General features: G+C 41.3%; 1 protein-coding gene across 4 annotated transcripts; it reads right to left on the bottom strand.

The window, feature by feature from the left end:
• Positions 1-1,807: 1,807 nt before the first annotated feature.
• Positions 1,808-18,596, bottom strand: meak7 (MTOR associated protein, eak-7 homolog). 4 transcript variants are annotated; one of them, XM_080028177.1, is made up of 10 exons: positions 18,537-18,584; positions 17,420-17,965; positions 15,158-15,301; positions 14,435-14,701; positions 11,647-11,791; positions 11,071-11,282; positions 7,018-7,204; positions 5,642-5,760; positions 4,156-4,335; positions 1,808-3,036 (listed from the first exon to the last, which is right to left on the bottom strand). In XM_080028177.1, the coding sequence occupies exons 3-10, from the start codon at positions 15,293-15,295 to the stop codon at positions 2,917-2,919; spliced, it is 1,368 nt and encodes a 455-aa protein (XP_079884303.1). In that variant the 5' UTR covers positions 15,296-15,301; positions 17,420-17,965; positions 18,537-18,584; the 3' UTR covers positions 1,808-2,916. The 4 variants fall into 4 exon arrangements, with proteins under 4 accessions (XP_079884303.1, XP_079884304.1, XP_079884305.1 ...); XM_080028178.1 differs by having other exon boundaries at positions 17,420-17,804; positions 18,537-18,581; XM_080028179.1 differs by lacking the exon at positions 17,420-17,965 and having other exon boundaries at positions 18,537-18,596.
• Between the last annotated feature and the right edge of the window lie 4,051 nt (positions 18,597-22,647).

Consider the following 22,647-nt stretch of genomic DNA (forward strand, 5'->3'; position numbering starts at 1 on the left):
CCTCCCAATGATAACAGTATTTTTTTCAAAAATAAAAAACTCAAAATGCACTGTTCCAAAGTATTATGCACAACAGAGTTTCAAAACATTTTATAGGTTGTGAAGAAATAAAAATGGCCATTTGTTGAATTTGCAGCATTAGGAGGTTATATTTATTGAAATCAAAAGCTATTTCAATCAAAAACATCTTAACAGGCCAAGTTACATGTTAACATAGGACCCCTTCTTTGATATCACCTTCACAATTCTTTCATCCATTGAACTTGTGAGTTTTTGGAGAATTTCTGCTTGAATATCTTTGCAGGATGCCAGAATAGCCTCCAATAGCTGCTGTTTTGATGTGAACTGCCTCCCAACCTCATAGATGTTTTGCTTGAGGATGCTCCAAAGGTTCTCAATAGGGTTAAGGTCAGGTGAAGATGGGGGCCACACCATGAGGTTCTCTCCTTTTATGCCCAAAGCAGCCAATGACACAGAGGTATTCTTTACTGCATGAGATGGTGCATTGTCGTGCATGAAGATGATTTTACTACGGAAGGCACTGTCCTTCTTTTTGTACCACAGAAGAAAGTGGTCAGTCAGAAACTAAACATACTTTGCAGAGGTCATTTTCACACCGTCAAGGACCCTAAAGGGGCCTACCAGCTCTCTCACCCATGATTCCGGCTCAAAACATTACTCCACCACCTCCTTGCTGACGTCGCAGCCTTGTTGGGACATGGTGGTGGCCATTCACGAACCATCCACCACTCCATCCATCTGGACCATCCAGGGTTGTACGGCACTCATCAGTAAAGACTGTTTGAAGATGAGTCTTCATGTATTTCTGAGCCCAGTGCAACCGTTTCTGCTTGTGAGCATTGTTTAGGGGTGGCCGAAAAATAGGTTTATGCACAGCTGCAAACCTCTGGAGGATCCTACACCTTGAGATTCGCTGGACTCCAGAGGCACCAGCGGCTTCAAATACCTGTCTGCTGCTCTGTAACGGCATTTTAGCAGCTGCTCTCCTTATCCGATGAATTTGTCTGGCAGAAATCTTCCTCATTATGCCTTTATCTGCACGAACCCGTCTGTGCTCTGAATCAGCCACACATCTCTTCACAGTACGATGATCACGTTTCAGTACGCTTCAGTTTCTTTGAAATATCTTTTCGGCAGCAGAGATAATTTTTCTTTCCCATAGTGCTTGAAACCTGTGGCCTGCTTAATCATGTGGAACGTCCTTGTTAAGTAGATTTCCTTTGATTGGGATCACCTGGCAAACTAATTATCAAAGGTGTATGAGATTCATATGCCACGTTGGAGCAGTGCAAGCCAAATGTTTGTCAGTGTTAATGTGCCCACCTGTCCTGCTGTGCTCAGGAATCTTATGTACAGATGTATGTGTAGACTATCGGAGTCATGTAACAGCATAATCACAACTCTAGTGAACCCTACAATGAGTGCGGTTAGGTTCACTTCCACATTATGGAACCATTGGCGCTTTAGCCTATATGCTAATATCTGAACACTCTTTGTGTAGTGTGGAACTGACAGCTGGAGTCTTTTTTAGTCTTTTTTATTGTTGTTTGTCTTTTTACTGTTTCTGTATTATGGACCGTTTTCTCTCTGTGTCTGGAATAAAATTAAATCAATCAATCAGATTAATTTCAATGATCCAAGGTGCCCTGAGACACTATATCATACATACGTTTTATTGAAAAACAAAAAATGTAGTTTATGACACTTCAATCCAATTTGCATAATAATTTGGAACACGGTGTAGTGAATGAATTTAAATGCAGTGAGAGGAACGAAGCAGAAGAACTCTTGTCCAGCTATCTTTATTTCCACAGACAAGGCTAAAACAGGCAATAAGATCTGATTCAATCATTAGGCTATTAACTATCTAGACCAAAACATGATATAACTTTTTGTGTATGATAACTAACATTTGCTTAATATGATGTTAATATCAAAAACACAAACTAAACTAAAAAAAAAAAATTCCACATATTCATCCGAGCCCCCCCTGCCACAGTCAGTGTATCCTCTTGTATTGTAGAAATGAACTGAATACTACTAAGCTTTTTCAGATGGTTCAACCACTCACAAGTTCACACACAGATATAATGAATTCAGTTATATTTTCTGTCAGGCATATGATGTTTCAGAGCATTCTAGGATAATTCAATGTATTTACATATTTATTAAAAGGAGAGATGTTTGGTGCACTGCATTATGGTCAACTGAGGCTAAAGCTGGTCAAGAGACTGGCTCCTTCTCTGATTTTCCTACGAATATTTCTCAAATCTTCATTGAATAAAGCGCTCTTCTATCGAAAGGTCCACGTAGCTTGGTGAATATATAGTGTGAACACACCCATGACACAATGGAACCCTTTCACACTTTTCACACTCAAGACGAAGGCTGGCTTTGCAGACTGCACACTGGTGCTTTTCATCTGTGTGTGAAAGGGTCAGATCACACTGTACACACCCACGTATAATCTGCTGCCTTAAGACCTAGTTAAGCTTTGTTTAGCCTGGCTCATGTTGTGATGATGTGTTCCATAGCCCAACAAAAAGATTGTGTTAATACACGGCCTCTGTAAACTGGTTTGTAAACAAAGTGGGCCCACTTTGTTAGTTTACAGAGCCTAGGATGTAGTGTATTAACACAAGATTCTGTTTTCAGAGCACACACAGCACGGACAGGTAGTGGATTGTAAGGAGATATTCACGGATTTTGACAAATTGATTTGTCAACAAACAATCTCCAGAATGGCTGACTCCACCTTTAATGGTGTAAACATGAGGAGGACTTTAGTGTCACGTGTGTCAGTCGTTTGTGGGCTAAAGGGTCCAATCAGAAAGAAAGGCAAGGGGGGAGAGATTTCTTTATGAGGTTGATCTGGTTTAGGTCTTATATCCCTCACTAGTCCTCCTCTGGCTCCCGGAGGCCCTGACTGTGCATAGTCTTCCCTGTCATCTCCATCATGGCCTGGGTCTCCGGATCAGCGTCCAGGATGCTCTTCTTACCAGTCTCCTCCTCATCCTGAAACACACACAACACATATATAATAGTAATAGAATGGGGCTTTGATTCATCATATTTGAAAGGAAACATTTGGGTAATGTACGAGAAGCCCCAATGCCTGGTACGGTTTTACGACTTTGATGGCCATGTTGTCATCCGTTTGAAGAAAAGAAAATGGGTGGAGATTTTGTTTTCCGATTAATCTGACGGCCCATTAAATCTGTAGATTCTAGACGATCTGTGAAAAACCCTCATTGGGCAAAAGTTTGCAGATAGACGCCAATGGCAACACTTTTATTTTTTGATAATAAAGAGCAGGGAACTTCATAGTTTTATTTAGAAAAAATGTCCATACATTATTTGTATATACTATAAGCTATATTCGTGTATAAGCTATATTGCAGTAAGAAAAATTTGTTTCAAAACGTTTCAAAATGCTTGTGTCATTTTACTCCCTAATATCGGAATCAGAGTCGGGCCCCATACTATTTCAGTGTGTGAAGTTGTTTTGGGAGATTTCAAGGAGCACTTGAATGCAGCATTGTTCCGATTGTTCACTACAAAAAAAGGCATGAAAATTGTACGCCTGTATATCCTGTCAGTCTCACTCTTTCAATCCCAAATCTATCCTTAGGCTCCTGTAAATTCCTCAGCATCCAGCAGATGGCTCTGCTGTTTGCTCCATGTGCCTCCCGAACACTGCGTCAGCATCAGCCTCTATTTTACCTCTAGTATTGTTTGTACCCATGAGAGGCTGCAGTGTAGGAGAGTTGAAGACTCTGCTTACAACCCGTTTCTCACAATATTCAATAGTTTCAAGCAAGATCTTGGAGAATGGATTGTTGGATCTTTTTTACCATTTGCATGATGAATGCTATAAATAATTGGTAAGAGCATTGCACAATGGTTAGAAAAGCACATAAACGCAACGTCTCCATTTCTACTGCAACCTTAGTACTGTTTGTTGCATCTCACACACACACACACACACACACACACACACACACACACACACACACACACACCCCCCGATCTTCTTTCCTGTCTGCATCTGCTGTGTCTGTAGGCACGACATTCCAAAAGAAAAGAAGAAAGTAAAAATAAAAATAAAAAATAAATGAAAAAGCAACTATTGACCTCCTCTGGTTCTGGGAGTTTTCCGACCGCCCAGACTTCCACAGAGTCCAGGGTGAAGTCCTGCTCCCCGGAGAGCTGGGGGCTGCCGTAGGTGGTGCACGTGGGCTTGGCGCGGCTATGACCCCGGCCAAATTCACTGTCCAGCCACAGGCCAAAGTAGCCGTGTTGACCGCCCATGCCCTGAGGAAGACAGGGGGAAACATAAGCAAAGAGAGACACACACACACAGAATGAAGACAACCACTGCAATAAGAACTTGATTTTTTTGCATTCTATTCTAAAGTTGGGACAATATTTCTGTTAAATGACTTTGTTGAATCAAACTTTGAAACGGGACCATTGTGATGGCAAAAAAAACTCAAGCTCAAGATGATTAAAATAATACCAATGATCATATCAAATTAGAAGAGATTAACAGTTTCTTAACATTACTCATTCTAATTCCTACCTGTGTTTAGTTTGTGTCAGTAATCGGACGAAGGGGGTTGTGAGTACAATGTCAGGGTACGTATACACAGAGCTAAAGCTAAAGTGCTTGGCTGTGGTGCTCGGCAGCTATATGGAAGTCTTCTACACAGACAATTTGAGCTGAGGCCAAAAATGCACAAAAGAGAGAGAGGGTGCTTCTCTGATACTGTCTGGTCAGTGGTGTCTGGCTGCTGTATAGGAGTCCAACATCAAAACCAAAGACCTGGAAATTAATAGAATAAGTCTTTTTGCAAGATATACAGGTACACTCTCCTTTCATGTTTGTTTTGGCCTCCACAAACTGAGCGTCTGCAGTTTGGGGCAGGGCAGGTTAAGTACAGTTGCCTTGCCTTGTTATCTAAAATGTTTTATTAATGCTCCTTTAAGTGTTTAAGCTGATTATTGAAACACCACACACACACACGCGTGTGTGAATGTCGATAGTTAGCCTGCTATCGGTGTATGAATGTGTGTGTGAATGGTAACGTGGGAAAGGAAAACAGGTCTCCCTTGTAAAAGAGTCTTCGGTCTCAATGGGATTTACCTGTATAAATAAAGGTTAAAACATAAAAATAAAACACACACACACACACACACACACACACACACACACACACACACACACACACACACACACACACACACACACACACACACACACACACACACACACACACACACACACACACACACACACACACACACACACACACACACACACACACACACACACACACACAACCCTGCTAGTTCACTGGCTGCTATGCACACACTGTGACAGAGACCGTTGTGATTTATCTAATAAATAACACTGTATCATTGGAGACACTGGCTGACTGTTTTAATAAAGGCCCCTAAATGTCACCTAAACCAGAATATGAATGCAACCCATTTAAAAGCATTGTCTGAAATCTGTGCTGGCCAATTTTTTTGTGTTCACTTCAAGAAGCCACACAGGAACAGCAACAGAAGCGAATGTGTTAATGTGTCTAGTTTGACTAAAGTGTGGCAGCCTCACCAGTCCGTTGGGCATGGTCTGTTGATGCTGGTTGAGGTATGTGTAGTGTTCGTTGTATCCTGTCGCTGTATACACTCTCAATCTGGGGAACACACTGAACAGGAAGCATCTGGAGTCACCTGTACGCACACACACACACACACACACACACACACACACACACACACACACACACACACACACACACACACACACACACACACACACACACACACACACACACACACACACACACACACACACACACACACACACACACACACACACACACACACACACACACACACACACACACACACACACACACACACACACACACACACACACACACACACTAGTTATCAAGTTACAAAGTATAAAAAAAAAACAGTATGACTTCCTCAATATGTCTTTCATCAGTCTTTTCATATTATTCTACCTGATCCGTGGCCGATATAAGACACAACACATTTCAACTCCTGTGTGTGTGGCTCACTTCTATTAACATCATACCGAAATATGAAGGCTAGATATGCAGCTAATGACATGACAATAACACACTTTCTGATGCGGCATGGTTTGCCTCGGAACAACTGAACTAAGGTACAATTTGGATCTACTCTATTCTATAAAGATCACTTTTGTGTCAATAAGAACACTTGAGCTGGAGTTAAATCTTTCGCTTTATAAGTACATTCAATTCCTCAAAATACTGACATATAATGAGTTAAATGCATTCGTTCAAAGTATGAATGTTCACTTTGAGTTGCTAATATAATGTGCTCACCACAAGCTCAAATCTGATTCTAGGCAAGCTCAAGCTATCATCCCAGTGTTTGTTAACAGTCATAACAATAATCAGCAGCTTCACAAATACTGCCTCTAAATCACTGATCCCCTCTTCAATCCACAGAGTGTTGTCCCTTCTCTTACAGTAGCCCTGAACACACTGCCTCGCTGTGAGCTGGGATGAATGAATGTAGACATGGAGATTTTCTATTTTATATATATATCTGTGTGTTATATCAATATAAAGTCTTCCTCTGGGGTAATATTATATCCATCTAAACTTAGCATTTCATTTCTTGTCTCCCCCCCAAATACTAAGAAAAGATCAATCTGTCCCCCCCCCAATCGTTTGCCTTTTATAACCATTGAATGTATCTGCTGTTATTTTCAATTGGATATGTCAAATCTATCCTGTCTCAGAATTGTGAGAAAGTCTTGGGGAAGGCTCTTATTTTGGACCCACTTCACTTGCTAACACGAGGGGAGCAGGTCATGACAAAGAAAATGTAAATGTTAAAGGCTTGCTGAGAGACTGGAGATTCAGCATTCATCAAATGGACATCAGAGATCTTCCAGTTGGACCATGAAAGCGAGTTCCCTTCTCTCACCCTGGAACTGTGGTTTGAGCTCCCAGGAGTGTGAGGCGAAGCCCCCAAAGACGTGTCCCTTTGTGTCCTTGATAAGCAGCACAGTGGGCCCATGATGGGTCAGGCCAGACAGCATCCTGGTGAAGCTCTCCCCGTGCAGCTGAGTGGAAAACACAAGCCTCCAGGGGGCGCTGCATCCATCTGGCAACTAGACAGATCAACACAGAGTGGGGCAAAGCATGAGGATGAGCAGTGGTAGAATAATATGTTGGAAGCTTAAGATTTAACCACGGGTTTTCAGTCATTCTGGCTTATGTTCTGTACACATTCCATTTTAGCTGAGGCTTTTATCCAAAGCGACTTCCATTAATTGCATTCAACCATGAAAGGTACAAACTCAGAACAACAAGAATCACGTAAGTACTATAGCCTCACATAAACCAAACTACAAAGAGCCACACGTAAATGCTACATGGAGAGAAGTGCATTTTTATTTTTTTTGTCAAAGTGCAGTCTGAAGAGATGTGTTCTAAGGCTGCGGCAGAAGATGTGTAAACAGTTGATCTGATGTTAATGGGGAGCTCATTCCACCACACACATACTCACACACGCATACAGGTCCTTCTCATATAATTAGCATATTGTGATAAAGTTCAATATTTTCTGTAATGTACTGATAAACATTAGACTTTCATATATTTTAGATTCATTACACACAACTGAAGTAGTTCAAGCCTTTTATTGTTTTAATATTGATGATTTGGGCAAAAAAAGTAAAGAAAAACCAAAAATCCCTATCTCAAAATTAGCATATTTCATCCGACCAATAAAAGAAAAGTGTTTTTAATACAAAAAAGTCAACCTTCAAATAATTATGTTCAGTTATGCACTCAATACTTGGTCGGGAATCCTTTCGCAGAAATGACTGCTTCAATGCGGCGTGGCATGGAGGCAATCAGCCTGTGGCACTGCTGAGGTGTTATGGAGGCCCAGGATGCTTCGATAGCGGCCTTAAGCTCATCCACAGTGTTGGGTCTGGTGTCTCTCAACTTCCTCTTCACAATATCCCACAGATTCTCTATGGGGTTCAGGTCAGGAGAGTTGGCAGGCCAATTGAGCACAGTAATACCATGGTCAGTAAACCATTTACCAGTGGTTTTGGCACTGTGAGCAGGTGCCAGGTCTTGTTGAAAAATGAAATCTTCATCTCCATAAAGCTTTTCAGCAGATGGAAGCATGAAGTGCTCCAAAATCTCCTGATAGCTAGCTGCATTGACCCTGCCTTTGATAAAACACAGTGGACCAACACCAGCAGCTGACATGGCACCCCAGACCATCACTGACTGTGGGTACTTGACACTGGACTTCAGGCATTTTGGCATTTCCTTCTCCCCAGTCTTCCTCCAGACTCTGGCACCTTGATTTCTGAATGACATGCAAAATTTGCTTTCATCCGAAAAAAGTACTTTGGACCACTGAGCAACAGTCCAGTGCTGCTTCTCTGTAGCCCAGGTCAGGCGCTTCTGCCGCTGTTTCTGGTTCAAAAGTGGCTTGACCTGGGGAATGCGGCACCTGTAGCCCATTTCCTGCACACGCCTGTGCACGGTGGCTCTGGATGTTTCTACTCCAGACTCAGTCCACTGCTTCCGCAGGTCCCCCAAGGTCTGGAATCGGCCCTTCTCCACAATCCTCCTCAGGGTCCGGTCACCTCTTCTGGTTGTGCAGCGTTTTCTGCCACACTTTTTCCTTCCCACAGACTTCCCACTGAGGTGCCTTGATACAGCACTCTGGGAACAGCCTATTCGCTCAGAAATGTATTTCTGTGTCTTACCCTCTTGCTTGAGGGTGTCAATGATGGCCTTCTGGACAGCAGTCAGGTCGGCAGTCTTATCCATGATTGCGGTTTTGAGTAATGAACCAGGCTGGGAGTTTTTAAAAGCCTCAGGAATCTTTTGCAGGTGTTTAGAGTTAATTAGTTGATTCAGATGATTAGGTTAAGAGATTGTTTAGAGTACCTTTTCATGATATGCTAATTTTTTGAGATAGGAATTTGGGGTTTTCATGAGCTGTATGCCAAAATCATCAGTATTAAAACAACAAAAGACCTGAAATATTTCAGTTGGTGTGCAATGAATCTAAAATATATGAAAGTTCAATTATTATCATTACATTATGGAAAATAATCAACTTTATCACAATATGCTAATTATATGAGAAGGACCTGTATATACACACACACAACGTTCAAGGAAGGAGGAACTTTCAGTTTGTGTTTATTCTAGTGGCCCCTTTGGACAAAAGCGGTAATGTTTTTACCACGCCAGCTGTTGTTCCTGAGTGATCGTTCCCCCGGGCAAAGGCATTAAGAAAAATTATGTTAAAACAGTGTTCTTTCACTGATGGTTTTTTCTGTTGTTAAATTAAATTTATGATCATCAGCGGAAAAATTTGGCAGTTTCAGAAATATTTTAAAGTTCCTCTGAGCTACTTAAAAAACAGTGGATTACACAGTAGGCTGGCCTAGTGGTTCATTTTACAAATGTAAAACAAATGCTAGAAACGTTAAGGAATTGATCTCTGTGTGACTGTAGAAGATGTACCAATGCTAGATTTACCTATAAGGAAATGGGGGATGGGGGGGGGACCACAATGGCTGATTTGTATACAGGAAGTCGCTAAGGAATAGTTATATTGACTTTTGCAAAGCGGTTAAAACAATACAACTCATTGACCATCTGATAATAAAGGTGTGAGTTGCAAAGTAACTTCAGAAACATAATATTATGACTTGATTGATTGTGTGTAAAGGGAAAAGATTGACGTCAGCGAGGGCACGATTATCGAGTGACGTCTGATGATTTGTCTATTAAAACTAGATGACAATAAGGTGAGGTGGAAGTGATCAGGTTACTTTCTGTACACATCAAGCACCATGGAAAAGAGCCCTTCCTGGATCATGCCATTCTGCCTGCCTGCCTCCATGATCTCAGAAGCTGTTACTTCCTGTTAATAAAACAGCTCAAATACAGAGTAGGGTGGAGCTTATTTGATGAACTTTTGAAATATGATCCTCTTACCTTCTCATTTTGTTCCTATGTATAAGAAAATATATATGGCAAAATATGAGCACAATTGAACAATTTTTAGGGGTAGCTCAATGACTGTGAAGTTTCTGATACCCAAAGCTGTAGCCGCCTTTTGATTTTTTTACTTCATTTACTCCACCACAGAGTTGTTTGTCCAATCCTAGGAGTAGATATATTTGTGGCAACAACCCCACCAAATAATTCACTAACTAACATATGTGAGGCTTCACAATGTGCTAACTTAGCCTATACACCTAAAGCTAAACAGTTAGCTTCCCCATTAGCATCCAGCCCCTTTTTCCCTACCGATCATAAATGCTTTTAACCCTATTTAATGCACAAAAGGTTATAAACCACTTAGAACAAGTTAGTAACAACCATATTCACTGATATATACTCCTATTGGACAAACAACGCTGTGGTGGAGTAAATAAAGTAAATGAAAAAAATAAAAAGGCGGCTGCAGCTTTGGGGTATCAGAAACTTCACAGTCATTGAGCTACCCCTAAAAATTGTTCAATTGTGCTCCTATTTTGCCATATATATATTTTTATATATAGGAACAAAATGAGAAGGTAAGAGGATCATATTTCAAAAGTTCCTTAAATTAAGCACCACCCTAATACAGAGTGGTGGTAACTAAATGATATGACTACTGCCCTGTTTGTTTCTGTTTAAAGGTGTTTGAGACAATTCTGATAGACAACGTTCACAAATGGTATTAAACTTCCTATCCATGAGTTAGAGAAGACAATAGTGATTGAGCCTATGCGCTGGGGGGGAGAGAGAATATAGAGTATATTACGGTTTTTGGAAATGGTTTTTCAGGTTGTGCAATTATTAGAAAACATAAAGAAAGCACTGTTGGTCGCTTGCCTTTTTGTTATTGCTGGTATTTTATGTGTTCCTTCTCCTTCTCTCTCTTTCTGACAGTCTTTCTTTCATTTTTTTTTTACTAAATATGATGTGGTGAACACACTAGTCTGACCTGTGGAGCCAGGAACATGAGTGTGGGCAGGTCCAGCAGACTCTTCAGGTCTTTCCAGGGCGTGTCGGTGCAGGGGGGCAGCAGGGTGGGGGCCGGCTGCCCGCTCAGAGACACCTTCAGGCCTTCATCTACCAGCATCTCCAGGTACAACGAGACCTGGGACACCCTGAAGAGCCAGTCCTCTAGGCAGGCCACATCACAATCACCCTCGTCTGAGGAGAGCAGAGCAGGGCCTCACATTTACTCACTACTCATATGTTAGGAAATCATTTATATCAGAGTACCTTTCATTTTATTTTTATTTTTTTTTATCATTTTTTGGCTTTTTTGTTGTTGCTTCTATTGGAAAATGTTGCAGAGACGGAGATGAAATTAGGTAGAGAGGGGAATGACATGCAAAGAACGACCCGAGCCATATTTGATGGGAAGTAGACTATTAAGTTACTTTGTATCCTAAATGTATGATGGTGCAAGTGTCTGTTTGTGTATATAGTTGGATAAAACAAAAAGAAGACAATAAATATATTTTTATATTTGTAAAAATATGTTCAAAAACCTTAATAATCAGCTGTTTACCTGTGGGTTTGAGTTGTGAACACATGTGCTCTGCCAGGAGTTTGACACCCAGAGAGCCATCGCCCATTCTCTCTGGCTTCCAGCCCTGCAGGCGTCCTCTGTGGGTCACAATCTGAACTACAGCAGAGATCAGGTCCTGGAGGAACTATACAGACAAAGGGCAAAGGGCCAGAGTAAGGCATGAATAGAGAAGGAATGGAGAAAGGCCCAATCCCAATGTCACCCTTAAAGCCTAGAGGCCTGAACCTTAACAGATTGAAGCTGCCTGACGTCATCTATATACAGTGGCTTGAAAAAGTATTCATACCCCTTGAACTTTTCCACATTTTTTCACGTCACAACCACACACATACATTTATTTTATTGGGATTTCATGTGATAGAACAACACAAAGTGGCGCATAATTGTGAAGTGGAATGAAAATGAAATATGATTTACAATTTTTTTAATAAATTAAAAAAACCTGAAAAGTGTGGCGTGCAAAAGTATTCAGCCCCCCTGACGTTGTGTTAGGAAAAATAACTCTAATTTGTATGATATTATGCCCCCCCCCCCATTAATATGCATTTACTCTTGTATAATCAATTTAAACAAGTTGTTTATTCTTCACATTTGACTTTAGTAAATGTTCTCACTCAACATTTCTTGGTGCTTTGGAGACAGGAGGTAGAACAGCAATACATCTTGTTGTAAAACTTTACGATGTTTCCCCATAAGATAAGCCTAGAGGGCAAGGCGATGTATCTGTTTAATAACAAAGGCCTTCAAGGCTGGGAAGCTTGACTCTACCCCACATAGGTTCATTAAGAGACGGCCAGGATGGGGGATGATCCCTGAAACCAGATGACAGCAATAAAAACCAATCATTGTCCTTTGTAGAGAGATAATAAAACCCCTTGCTGTCAAGAAGGGACTTCACTTTTTTGACTTCTCCTGTCCCTGAAGGCTGCATAACCTGTCCTGTGATATCACTTCATTAAACGTCCTCTAAGAACTTGGAAACTTTTCTCCAGTCATCCTTTATTTTTGCCTTCCATATTTCCGAATAAACGAACACGTATTTTAACATCCTGTTAAATTGTGGAACCACTTATCGCTGCAATTACAGCTCCAAGTCTATTAGGGTTTGTCTCTACCAGCTTTGTACATCTACAGACTGACATTTTTGCCCGTTCATCTTTGCAAAATAGCTCGAGATTCAGCGTCAGATTGGATGCAGAGTGTCTGTGAACAGCAATTTTCAAGTCTTTCCAGAGATTCTCAATTGGATTTAGGTCTGGACTTTGACTGGGCCATTCTAAGACATGACTATGCTTTGATCTAAACCATTCCATTGTAGATATGGCTGTATGTTTAGGGTAGTTGTCCTCATGGAAGGTGAACCTCAACCCCAGTCTCAAGTATTTTGCAGACTCTAACAGGTTTTTCTGCCTTGTATTTGGCTCCATCCATCTTCCCATCAACTCTAACCAGCTTCCCTGTCCCTGCTGAAGAACAGGACCCACACCGCATGATGCTGCCACCACCATGGTTCACGGTAGGGATGGTGTTTTCAGGGTGATGTGCAGTGTGAGTTTTCCGCCACACATTGCATTTTGCATTTAGGCCAAAAACTTCAAGTTTGATCTTATCTGCATATGCTGCGTCCACCGAATAGTTTGTGGCAAGGGTTGGATGGAAGGTGCTCAGGTCAGATGAGACCAAAATTGAAGTTTTTGGCCATAATGCAAAATGCAATGTGTGGTGGAGAACTCACACTGCACATCACCCTATACACACCATCCTCACCGTGAAACATGGTGGTGGCAGCATCATGCTGTGGGGGTCCTGTTCTTCAGCAGGGAAGGGGAAACTGGTTAGAGTTGATGGGAAGATGGATGGAGCCAAATACAGGGCAGAAAACATGTTAGAGTCTGCAACTGACTTGAGAGTGAGGTGAAAGTTCACCTTACAGCAGGACAACTACCTTAAACATACAGCCATATCTACAATGGAATGGTTTAGATAAAAGCATAGTCATGTGTTGGAATGGCCCTGTCAAAGTCCAGACCTAAATACAATTGAGAATATCTGGAAAGACTTGAAAATTGCTGTTCACAGACGCTTTCCATCCAATCTGACGCTGAATCTGAAGCTCAAGCTATTTTGCAAAGAAGAATGGGCAAAAATGTTAGTCTGTAGATGTACAAAGCTGGTAGAGACATACCCAAATATACTTGGAGCTGTTATTGCAGCGAGAGGTGGTTCTACAACGTATTGACTCAGGGGGGCTGAATACTTTTGCACGCCACATTTTTCAGTTTTTTATTTATATAAAAAAAAATTAAAACCATGTTTCATTTTCATTCCACTTCACAATTATGCGCCACTGTGTGTTGGTCTATAACATGAAATCCCAATAAAATAAATGTACGTGTTTGGTTGTTACGTGACAAAATGTGGAAAAGTTCAAGGGGTATGAATACTTTTTCAAGCCACTGTAGATGCTTGAGTGTGAAAGGCTGTGAGGGCACAAAATGATAAAATGGGACGGCACTTTGACTTGATGATTTAACAGTGGGACAACCGTGAAAGACTCAGGCCCTGTGTTCCAATACCCATAACTCCCTGTTATTTAGTATAGTAGAAAAAGATTAAGGATGTCCCAATTATTTTTCAGTGCAGACACACAGTATGGACAGGTAGTGAATCATAAGGGGATATTGCTTGATTTCGACAAAAAGTAATCTTGTCAACAAGTGTTCTCCAGGATCGCTGACTCCACCATTAACTCCAGCCCACTACTCACCTCTGCTACCTGATCACATGTGACCACGGTGGAGGTTCCCGCTCCGAGCTCACACATGGCCAGGACCAGAGGGGCCCGTTCCTCTGCCGTGCCCCTCAGGGTGTCTGCTAGGAAGATGGACAGTTGCTCTCGACCTACACCGGAGGAGACTGTATTGGTGCTGGCCTTCCCCGAGGCTGGGGAACCTGCCAATCCAGGGTCAACACTACACATGCACTGGTACAGCCTCCTCACCATGGAGTCTGGTGCTAGGCCACCCATGGAGGACTGGGAGAGGGGGGGCAAGACAAGGAGCAAGACGAGGAGTTGATTATACACAGGCAACCACAACCTTTCCCTGACAGAAAGGTAGCCTTATACACTATACATTGTAGTAACAAATAACAAAGTGTAATGGTGGAGTCAGTGATTCTGGGGAATGCTTGTTGTCCAAATCTGTTTTAGTCAAAATCTGTGAATATCTCCGCACTATCTGGTACCTGTCCATACTGTGTGTGCGCGCTGAAAAGAAATCCAGTTTACATAGCCTAGGCTGTGTAATAACGCTGGATTTTTTTCAGTGCACACACAGTACGCGGGTCGTAGGGAGATATTCACCGATTTCGACAAAAAGTGATTCTGATAACAAGCGTTCTCCAGACTCGCTGCCCGACTCCACCTTTAACTGGAATGACATCTGTATGCACTTCTTATAAAGCACATTTACTGATTTAACGGACACACCTGCAACATGTCAAGCGTTACAGTCTTCCCTGCTGTCCCGCCCTGGAGCCTGTCGAATACTCCCTCTATCATAGGACGCTCGTCGGGCTGGAAAAGGGCCAGCCGCTTCTGCATCGCCACACTCTCTGTGTTACCCATGGTGCTCTGCAGACAGGCACATAGAATGGCAGAACATTTACACACACACACACACACACACACACACACACACACACACACACACACACACACACACACACACACACACACACACACACACATATATTGAGTTTACATACAGCGGGGTACAGTTGTAGGGAAACTGTATCCTAAAATACAATACATACTGTGCTTTATTGATTTCATAGATATGACTAAACCAATAAAAGAGATGACGTCACCATTCTCTCAAGAATGGAAAAATAATTGCAAGTTTGTCTCGTTTTATCAATGGTTTGTCTTTAATGATTAGTCTAGTGATCAGTTAAATAAATCAATATTAATCAAACCTAGTCGAATTATCACTCTATAACATCTAATAATATGGTACAATGGTAAATGGACTCCACTTATATAGCGCTTTTCCCTGGTTTTTCACAGACTCAAAGCGCTTTACATTGTTTTGTACACATTCACCCAATCACACACATTCATACACCGATAGCAGCAGCAGCTACCACGCAGGGTGCAAGCTAACTCTCGGGAGCAATTCGAGCTCATCTCATCTATTATTATTGAGCTTATAAATCTGATAATATGACCACAATAACAAAGGTTAATGAATTCTTGTCGTGTTAGAGGTTGTAAATAAGAAACTGTTCTTAATGTTTTATCTGGAAAAATAAAGGTTAAGGTTGAAGTACCACAAAATATTCACACAAATTAATGACAGAAACGTCTAGTTACAAAAAGAAAATGCATGTAATTTAATAACAGAAAGCACACAGCGTGTGTGTGTGTGTGTGTGTGTGTGTGTGTGTGCGTGCGTGCGGAGGTGTGAAAAACCTTTGTTCTGTCGGGGGAGAGCTTGAGGCTTCTTTGTGTCCCCTACACTAGGGCCGTTTGCCTGTTCCGTGCTGCAGGAAGATTCAGCACGATTCCCCCCCTCCCCACTCTGGCCCGTGCTCACACTGCTTGTGGCCTGGGCACGATTGCACCTTGCCTACGTCACCGTGCGCGTTTAGGATTTGGAGCGTAGTCTACTTGTAGGCTATACTGTTTGTGAATATTTTCATCCGGCCAAATTTGCATCAAATATTCCACTTCCACATTAGAGCAACGAGAATCCTTAAGCTATTGTTTTTTTTTTTAAATGTAGCCTTGACGTAATAGGTCGCGGTGAACAGCACGCTGTTTATTATTAATATAACAGCCCGTCATCAGACCATACGTACCGGATGGTTTTATACACATCGATCGCTCCATCAAGTAATCCAAGTCAGACCTTTTTGTATGGGCAGAGATCGTTTTTTTAAGTGATAAAGTGTATTGTTAAACCCGTGTAGGCTACTGTTTCCTTAGGGCCGCGGTGTGTTGTTTTGGGTGCGTCTCCACCGCCATGCGTAAAGACAGTATTATGACAGCTGACGGGAGGAAAAAGCAAAAAATCATCTGACGAACGTGAGTAAACACGAAAACCTTTTTGCTTTGCTTTCTGCGCTCACCTATTTAGCTCTCTCCCTCTTTTATTAGCCCAAACCTTGGCCTACACACACGTTAATTCTCACACATTTTATGTAGCTACAAGTCCAAGTGGTTGGCAATTCTGGTGCCGACTAGTAAGGCAGCGGACGTTAACGGACTATGCATCCTTAATAAATTCACGTCAGGAACGCCGCCTGTGCGCTTGTTTGTGCGCGTGTCATCTCATTAGCATCTGTACTTTGGCCACGGCACACCTCTCCCAAGTGTGCCGTGGCCAAGGGGCTGTTCCGTGCTGGAATACAAGTTGGCTTGGTCACACTAGCGGCTAGCCAAACGTTCTAGACTTTAGTATGCAAATGAGCTTTGGCAAGGGGCCCCTTAAGTTTCAGTCAAGTAAAGTATGTAAACCCAATTACAAAACAACAATGAACAGTTCAAATCAGTAAATATAAATTTCCAAGTTAACAGTCTTTTCATTTCATTTCAAAATTTTTATTTAAGGATAAGGCCCTTGAGATGAAACATCTCAAGGGCCTTATCATCCCCCCTTTAGATGATACATCTCAAGGGGCTTAGATGGGTCTTTAAGCCATGTGTTCTTGCTAAGCTAAGCTAACTTCCCAGTAGTTCATACAATACCAGATGATGTAGGCCTACACAGCGTTTGTTGCAGTGTGAGAGGTTCTGGATCCTTTGGGATGAAAAAGGGGTTTTGCTTTGCAGGGTCGGTCGTGTGTGCAGTTTGGATGAGCTGTTGCTTTCTGGATCTTCAGTAGCGCCGTGCTTTGTAGTTCTTCTTCTCTAGAGGGCCTTGTTGCCAGCTTGGTCTGTTCCAGTGGTTCTTCTGGTTGCTCTTTGGTTGCTTGAAGAAGCAGAGAGGCTGTTGGCCTGGAGAGCTACCCCCGGTCTGGGGTGGTTAGCAAGGCAGAGCAGAGAGCGTGAGCAGCAGGGCCTTGCAGAGAACTTGGAGAGAGTCCCTCTTCCAGTGTGGAAGTTTGGAGAGAAGATCACACCTCGGATGGTGCTTGAAGAGAAGAGAGCAAATGGGGTCACCACTCGGTTGGGTGGTGCGTAGAGAAGAGAGCGAGCTGTGGCCAGCTCATTAGCTTTTATCAAAAGCACAAGACTTCTTGACCAATGGCAGAAGAGAAGAAAAAGGGCTTGGCTGGCTTAGTTGGCACCCTACTGGTAAGTGTCAAACAAAGACAAAAGACAAAGGCCTGGCTTCAGGCAGAGGAATGTTTCGGGGGTGTTGACAACATTCTGCTGTAGAGTTAAAAGTCCTAATGAATTAACCCATGTATACATTCACTACAATACCAAAGAAAATTAAAGATCTTGTGTTATGTGAAATGATTTATCCTTCAGTTCAGTATCAGTAGTAGTCTTTGTAGGGCAGAGGTTCCCTACCTCTTATTTGGCATAGGACCCCTTAAATTGAAGCAGTATACTTCTCATGAATTCATTCTAGGGCTGACTTATAAATTACGAATAATTTAAAAATAAAGCTATAAAGAAAAATGAATATTCAGAAGCATTATTCAATAACACGGGTAGCCTAAAGGCACACACACCAGATAACTGTTTATCTTGGATTTTGCTAAGGCTAGCTAGCAAAGCACTACATTAATTCATTTGAATCTCCTAACGTTACGCAAATGGCTATGAAATGGTCTGGGTGTAATTACACTTATACGACATGCATAACCTAGGCAACAGTCAAAATGAATAGTAAATGTGTCTGTGTAACGCTAACCTTTCAGAGAACAGCAGCTAAAAGCTTTTCATCCTGCTATAGTCATGGACCTGCTTCTAGTGACAGCAAAGTGTAAATTTCCGGGTTCTGATAGGGATGACACTTCTAGTAGCCAATCAAATGCTACTAGTGCTCACGTGCTTCATTGTGACTGGTCCATGACTTCAGGAGGTTCGTTCGAGTTGGAGCCGTCTTGCTCAGACCTGCGCAACTATGACGCGCGTCTTGCTGAGCGCACAACACATTTTTTGCAAAAATGCTGTGCGCTCAGCAAGCCGAGCGTCGACTTCTCAAACAAGGCTAATAGCTAATAGGCTAATAGCCTCGTTTAAGATGTCGCCGTCTTGCTAAGACCTGCGCAATTATGACGCTCGGACTGCTGAGCGCACAGCATTTTTGCAGCATTGTCGTCTCAGCAAGACGCGCGTCATAGTTGCGCAGGTCTGAGCAAGACGGCTCCAAGTCGAACGAGGCTATTGACACAGTATTCGAGAGGCACCTATTTGCAGACCCATGGGGGAGCGGAGCTCCACCGGAAATTAGAAATGTCTTCTTCGTTTGTGTACATCAGGGGTGTCCAAACTTTTTTCACTGAGGGCCACATACAGAAAAATCTACGAAGGGCCGGGCCACTTTGCAAAAATAACACATTTATCAGGACATGTATCTGCTCTGATGTTTAGTTTCATAGTGTCTTCGTAAATTGTAATCCTTCTTCACGCCAACACTTTGCTTGTACATTAAAAATACCTTGTACCCTCTTGTTAAATGCCATTAATACACCCAGTGTTTTCTGCTTTTATGTCTAATGTCCAGCTTGGTGAAAATAGTAGCCAGCCGAGATCCCGCCCCTCCAAGGGGGGTCCGGGGGTATGCCCCCCCGGGAGATTTTTTTAAGTTTTGAAAGTGAAATGCATGAATCTGGTGCACTTTGAGAGGGAAATTAAGAGGCTAAAGCCGAAGAATTTTGTATGAAAAAAAATGTAAACACTGTGTCAGATGAATTAGAAGCTATTGGAGAAGGACACATGGATTTTCCATAATAATATGAATTTAAATTTAAATATTATGCAGGATCCTCTGGGATGGCCTTGGTGCTCTTTTTCTTTTATGGGACATATTTCTCTGTAATATAATGAGTGCATTTAGATTATTTAAAAATTAAAAGGGCCATACTACATTATATTTTTAAAATGTGCCAAGGGCCAATCAATCAGTTTTGACACCCCTGCACAAGTGGGTTAACTAAGAAATGCAAAAAAAAAATAATAAATAATTATTATTATTTTTTTTTCAAAGGGCCATATTGCATTACATTTTTAAAATCGGCCGCGGGCCAATAAAAAGGGGGCCGTAGTTTGGACACCCCTGGTGTACATCTTCCGAAATCCGTCTCTTTAATTTACAATTATCACAAGTAGGTCAATCACATACAAATATAAACTCTAATAAATAAAACACAAAAAGTGCCACCACATTAAAATAAACAGCTCATTTTAAAAAGTGGTGTATGCTGTATGCTAGGCTAATGTTAGCCTTATGCTGTAGGCTAACTCTCACGTATACTCCATCCTCGCCAGGTCGGACGGGAAAAAAAAACTCAATATTGAAAATTACTCAATAATTTTTCACAAAAACAGCTCGTATAAACAGACAAGAGTGGCTTTAAAGAAAGTAACTTTGTTTAGTTAAATGGATGTTTGATTAAGTTTTTGTTTGCAGAACGATGTTCAACGGTTTCCCCCACGATGGGCGCGGCCTATTTCATGCACCGTCTCAGTGAGGACAGCTACCAATTATAAGAAAGACACACAAAGGCGGCTTCTACAAGGCTACAAAGAAAATAAATAAATGTGCACATTGCATGTGGTTCTTAGTCTAGGTGCTGGGAAAGTTTTGTATGCGCTTCATTTAGCGGAGAATATCTCAACTGTTATAGAATAATATGACCCCAGTGAACAACATGGGATGTGTGCCAAAATCTCTACCCGGGACGAAAGTCCTGAAAATGACCACAACAGGTTACACTAGTATCACACTACGTGGTGAATGGGACTTTTTTTTCCCTTTATAGATATCCTCATACTTTTTTACCAGATTAATCTTCATATTATGAGAAATACTTTTTGTATTACACTTTGTCTAAAACATTTAATAAAATATGCAAATTAGGCAATATCTCATTCAATATGCGTACATACAGTACGTAATAGGTTGACTGTTTTTTAGCCATTTTCATTATATATCAAATCAGAATGTTTACACTCTTCTATGACCTTATAATCATTGTCATTGTGAACATAGTGATCCCCTCAGAAAATCTGTAACTTCAAGGGTTTATATGTATGCATATTTAATGAGATATTGCATATAGTAATAATTTGCATATTTTATTAAATGTTTTAGACAAATTGTAATACAAAAAGTATTTATCTTAATATGAAGATTCATCTTGTAGAAATGTATGAGGAGATCTATAAAGGAAAAAAAAAGTCCCATTCACCACGTAGTGTGATACTAGTGTAACCTGTTGTGGTCATTTTCAGGACTTTCGTCCCGGGTAGAGATTTTGGCACACATCCCATGTTGTTCACTGGGGTCATATTAGTCTATACCAGTTGAGATATTCTTCGCTAAATAAAGTGCATACAAATCGTATCTAGGACCTCTACTAAAGGGTTTATATGTAGGCTACGCATATTGAATGAGATATTGCCTCAGTTGCATATTTTATTAAATGTTTAGACACTGGGGTCATATTAGTCTATAACAGTTGAGATATTCTCCGCTAAATGAAGCGCATACAAAACTTTCCCAGCACCTCCACTATCTGGTAAGAATGGCAATATGAGGTATTTAATAATAACCTACTTGAATTGGTTAGAGTAATTCCATTTATCTTCTTTTACCATTATCTTACTAACGTGCAAAGTAAGGCAACTATATTTATACTGCACATTTCATACTCAGAGGCAATTCAAAGGGTTTTACATAGCCTAATAGGGAAGAGTGGCCTAAGTTGTGCAACTTTTCACTCAAAGTGACTTTAAAGTAAGGCCTTGACAGTAAAGTCTCCAACTCAAATATGTACATATATTTCAGGGTGTTGTGCATCCCTGGCAATACAAACTTTGGATCTGGAATAAACTGTTGAAGAAATATAGCTTTCGGAAAAAAAGTTGTCTTGATGCACAACTTGCCCCCGGTGTGGTGTAAGTTGTGCGGTTGGAGAGAATACCATGGGGTGAATTGTGCCATTGCTATATATCTCATAAACTGCAATGCAAGACAAATCCATTAGACAATCACTTATTTAAGGTGTATTTAGAGTAAATAAAATAAATAGTTGACAAAGATTGAAGGACAATTTTCTTAAACAAGGCCTAGCAGATCTAATGGTTTTACCTGCAAAGCTCACAATGACAAAGTCACCATCATCATCTTTCTGGCCATCTGAACTCTCATCAGTGGTGTCGTTAAGTGGAATTGAGATGTCACTCTCTTCTGAGCTACTGTAGACAATCACTTTCTTTTGGTGACCAGCGTACACAGCCATGCCACTGGCACAACTCTCAGAAATGTACTTTGCACTAGTTGCTCCGTGCTTGTGGAACCAACTGCCACCTGACAAATGTGATTCCCCTCCATTTCTGCCTTTAAATCAAGGCTCAAAACCCATATGTACACCCTGGTGTTTCCTCCCCATTAACTATCTTACCTCTGCACTACTATCTGTGTTTATGTGGATGTATGGGCTTTACGTCTTTTATTTTGGTTATTGTTATTTTACCTTCATTGTTTACCTACTGAATGCACTATGTACAGCACTTTGGACAGTGCAAACTGTCATAAATGTGCTTTTATAAATACATTTTACTTACTTACTTACTTATAACTCACCCAAGCCCTTTGGCACAAATCACCCCAATCCCAGAAATTTGGATAATAAGCATGATGCAGCAATTTAGGGCTGACATCGTGCTAACTGTATAGACTCAAAATTTAGCATACCAAAGCACTAAAACATGTGTCAAATGTTTTCAAACTTGTCTTTAATTGTTCAGACACAATAATCAAAAAACCTTGATCATGGAAATTTTACTTTGAAAGG

Source organism: Ammodytes marinus (genome assembly GCF_949987685.1).
Source record: "Ammodytes marinus genome assembly, chromosome: 5".
NCBI lineage: Eukaryota > Metazoa > Chordata > Actinopteri > Uranoscopiformes > Ammodytidae > Ammodytes > Ammodytes marinus.

Bases quoted from the DNA above. Each gene is read 5' to 3' on its own strand.
- meak7 (XM_080028179.1), bottom strand. From the start codon at position 15,295: ATGGGTAACACAGAGAGTGTGGCGATGCAGAAGCGGCTGGCCCTTTTC. The intron at 7,205-11,070 runs GTCAGACTAGTG...TGATCTGTCTAG, and splicing joins TCATGTTCCTGGCTCCACAG to TTGCCAGATGGATGCAGCGC. The intron at 5,761-7,017 runs GTGAGAGAAGGG...GTGTGCGTACAG, and splicing joins GCTCAAACCACAGTTCCAGG to GTGACTCCAGATGCTTCCTG.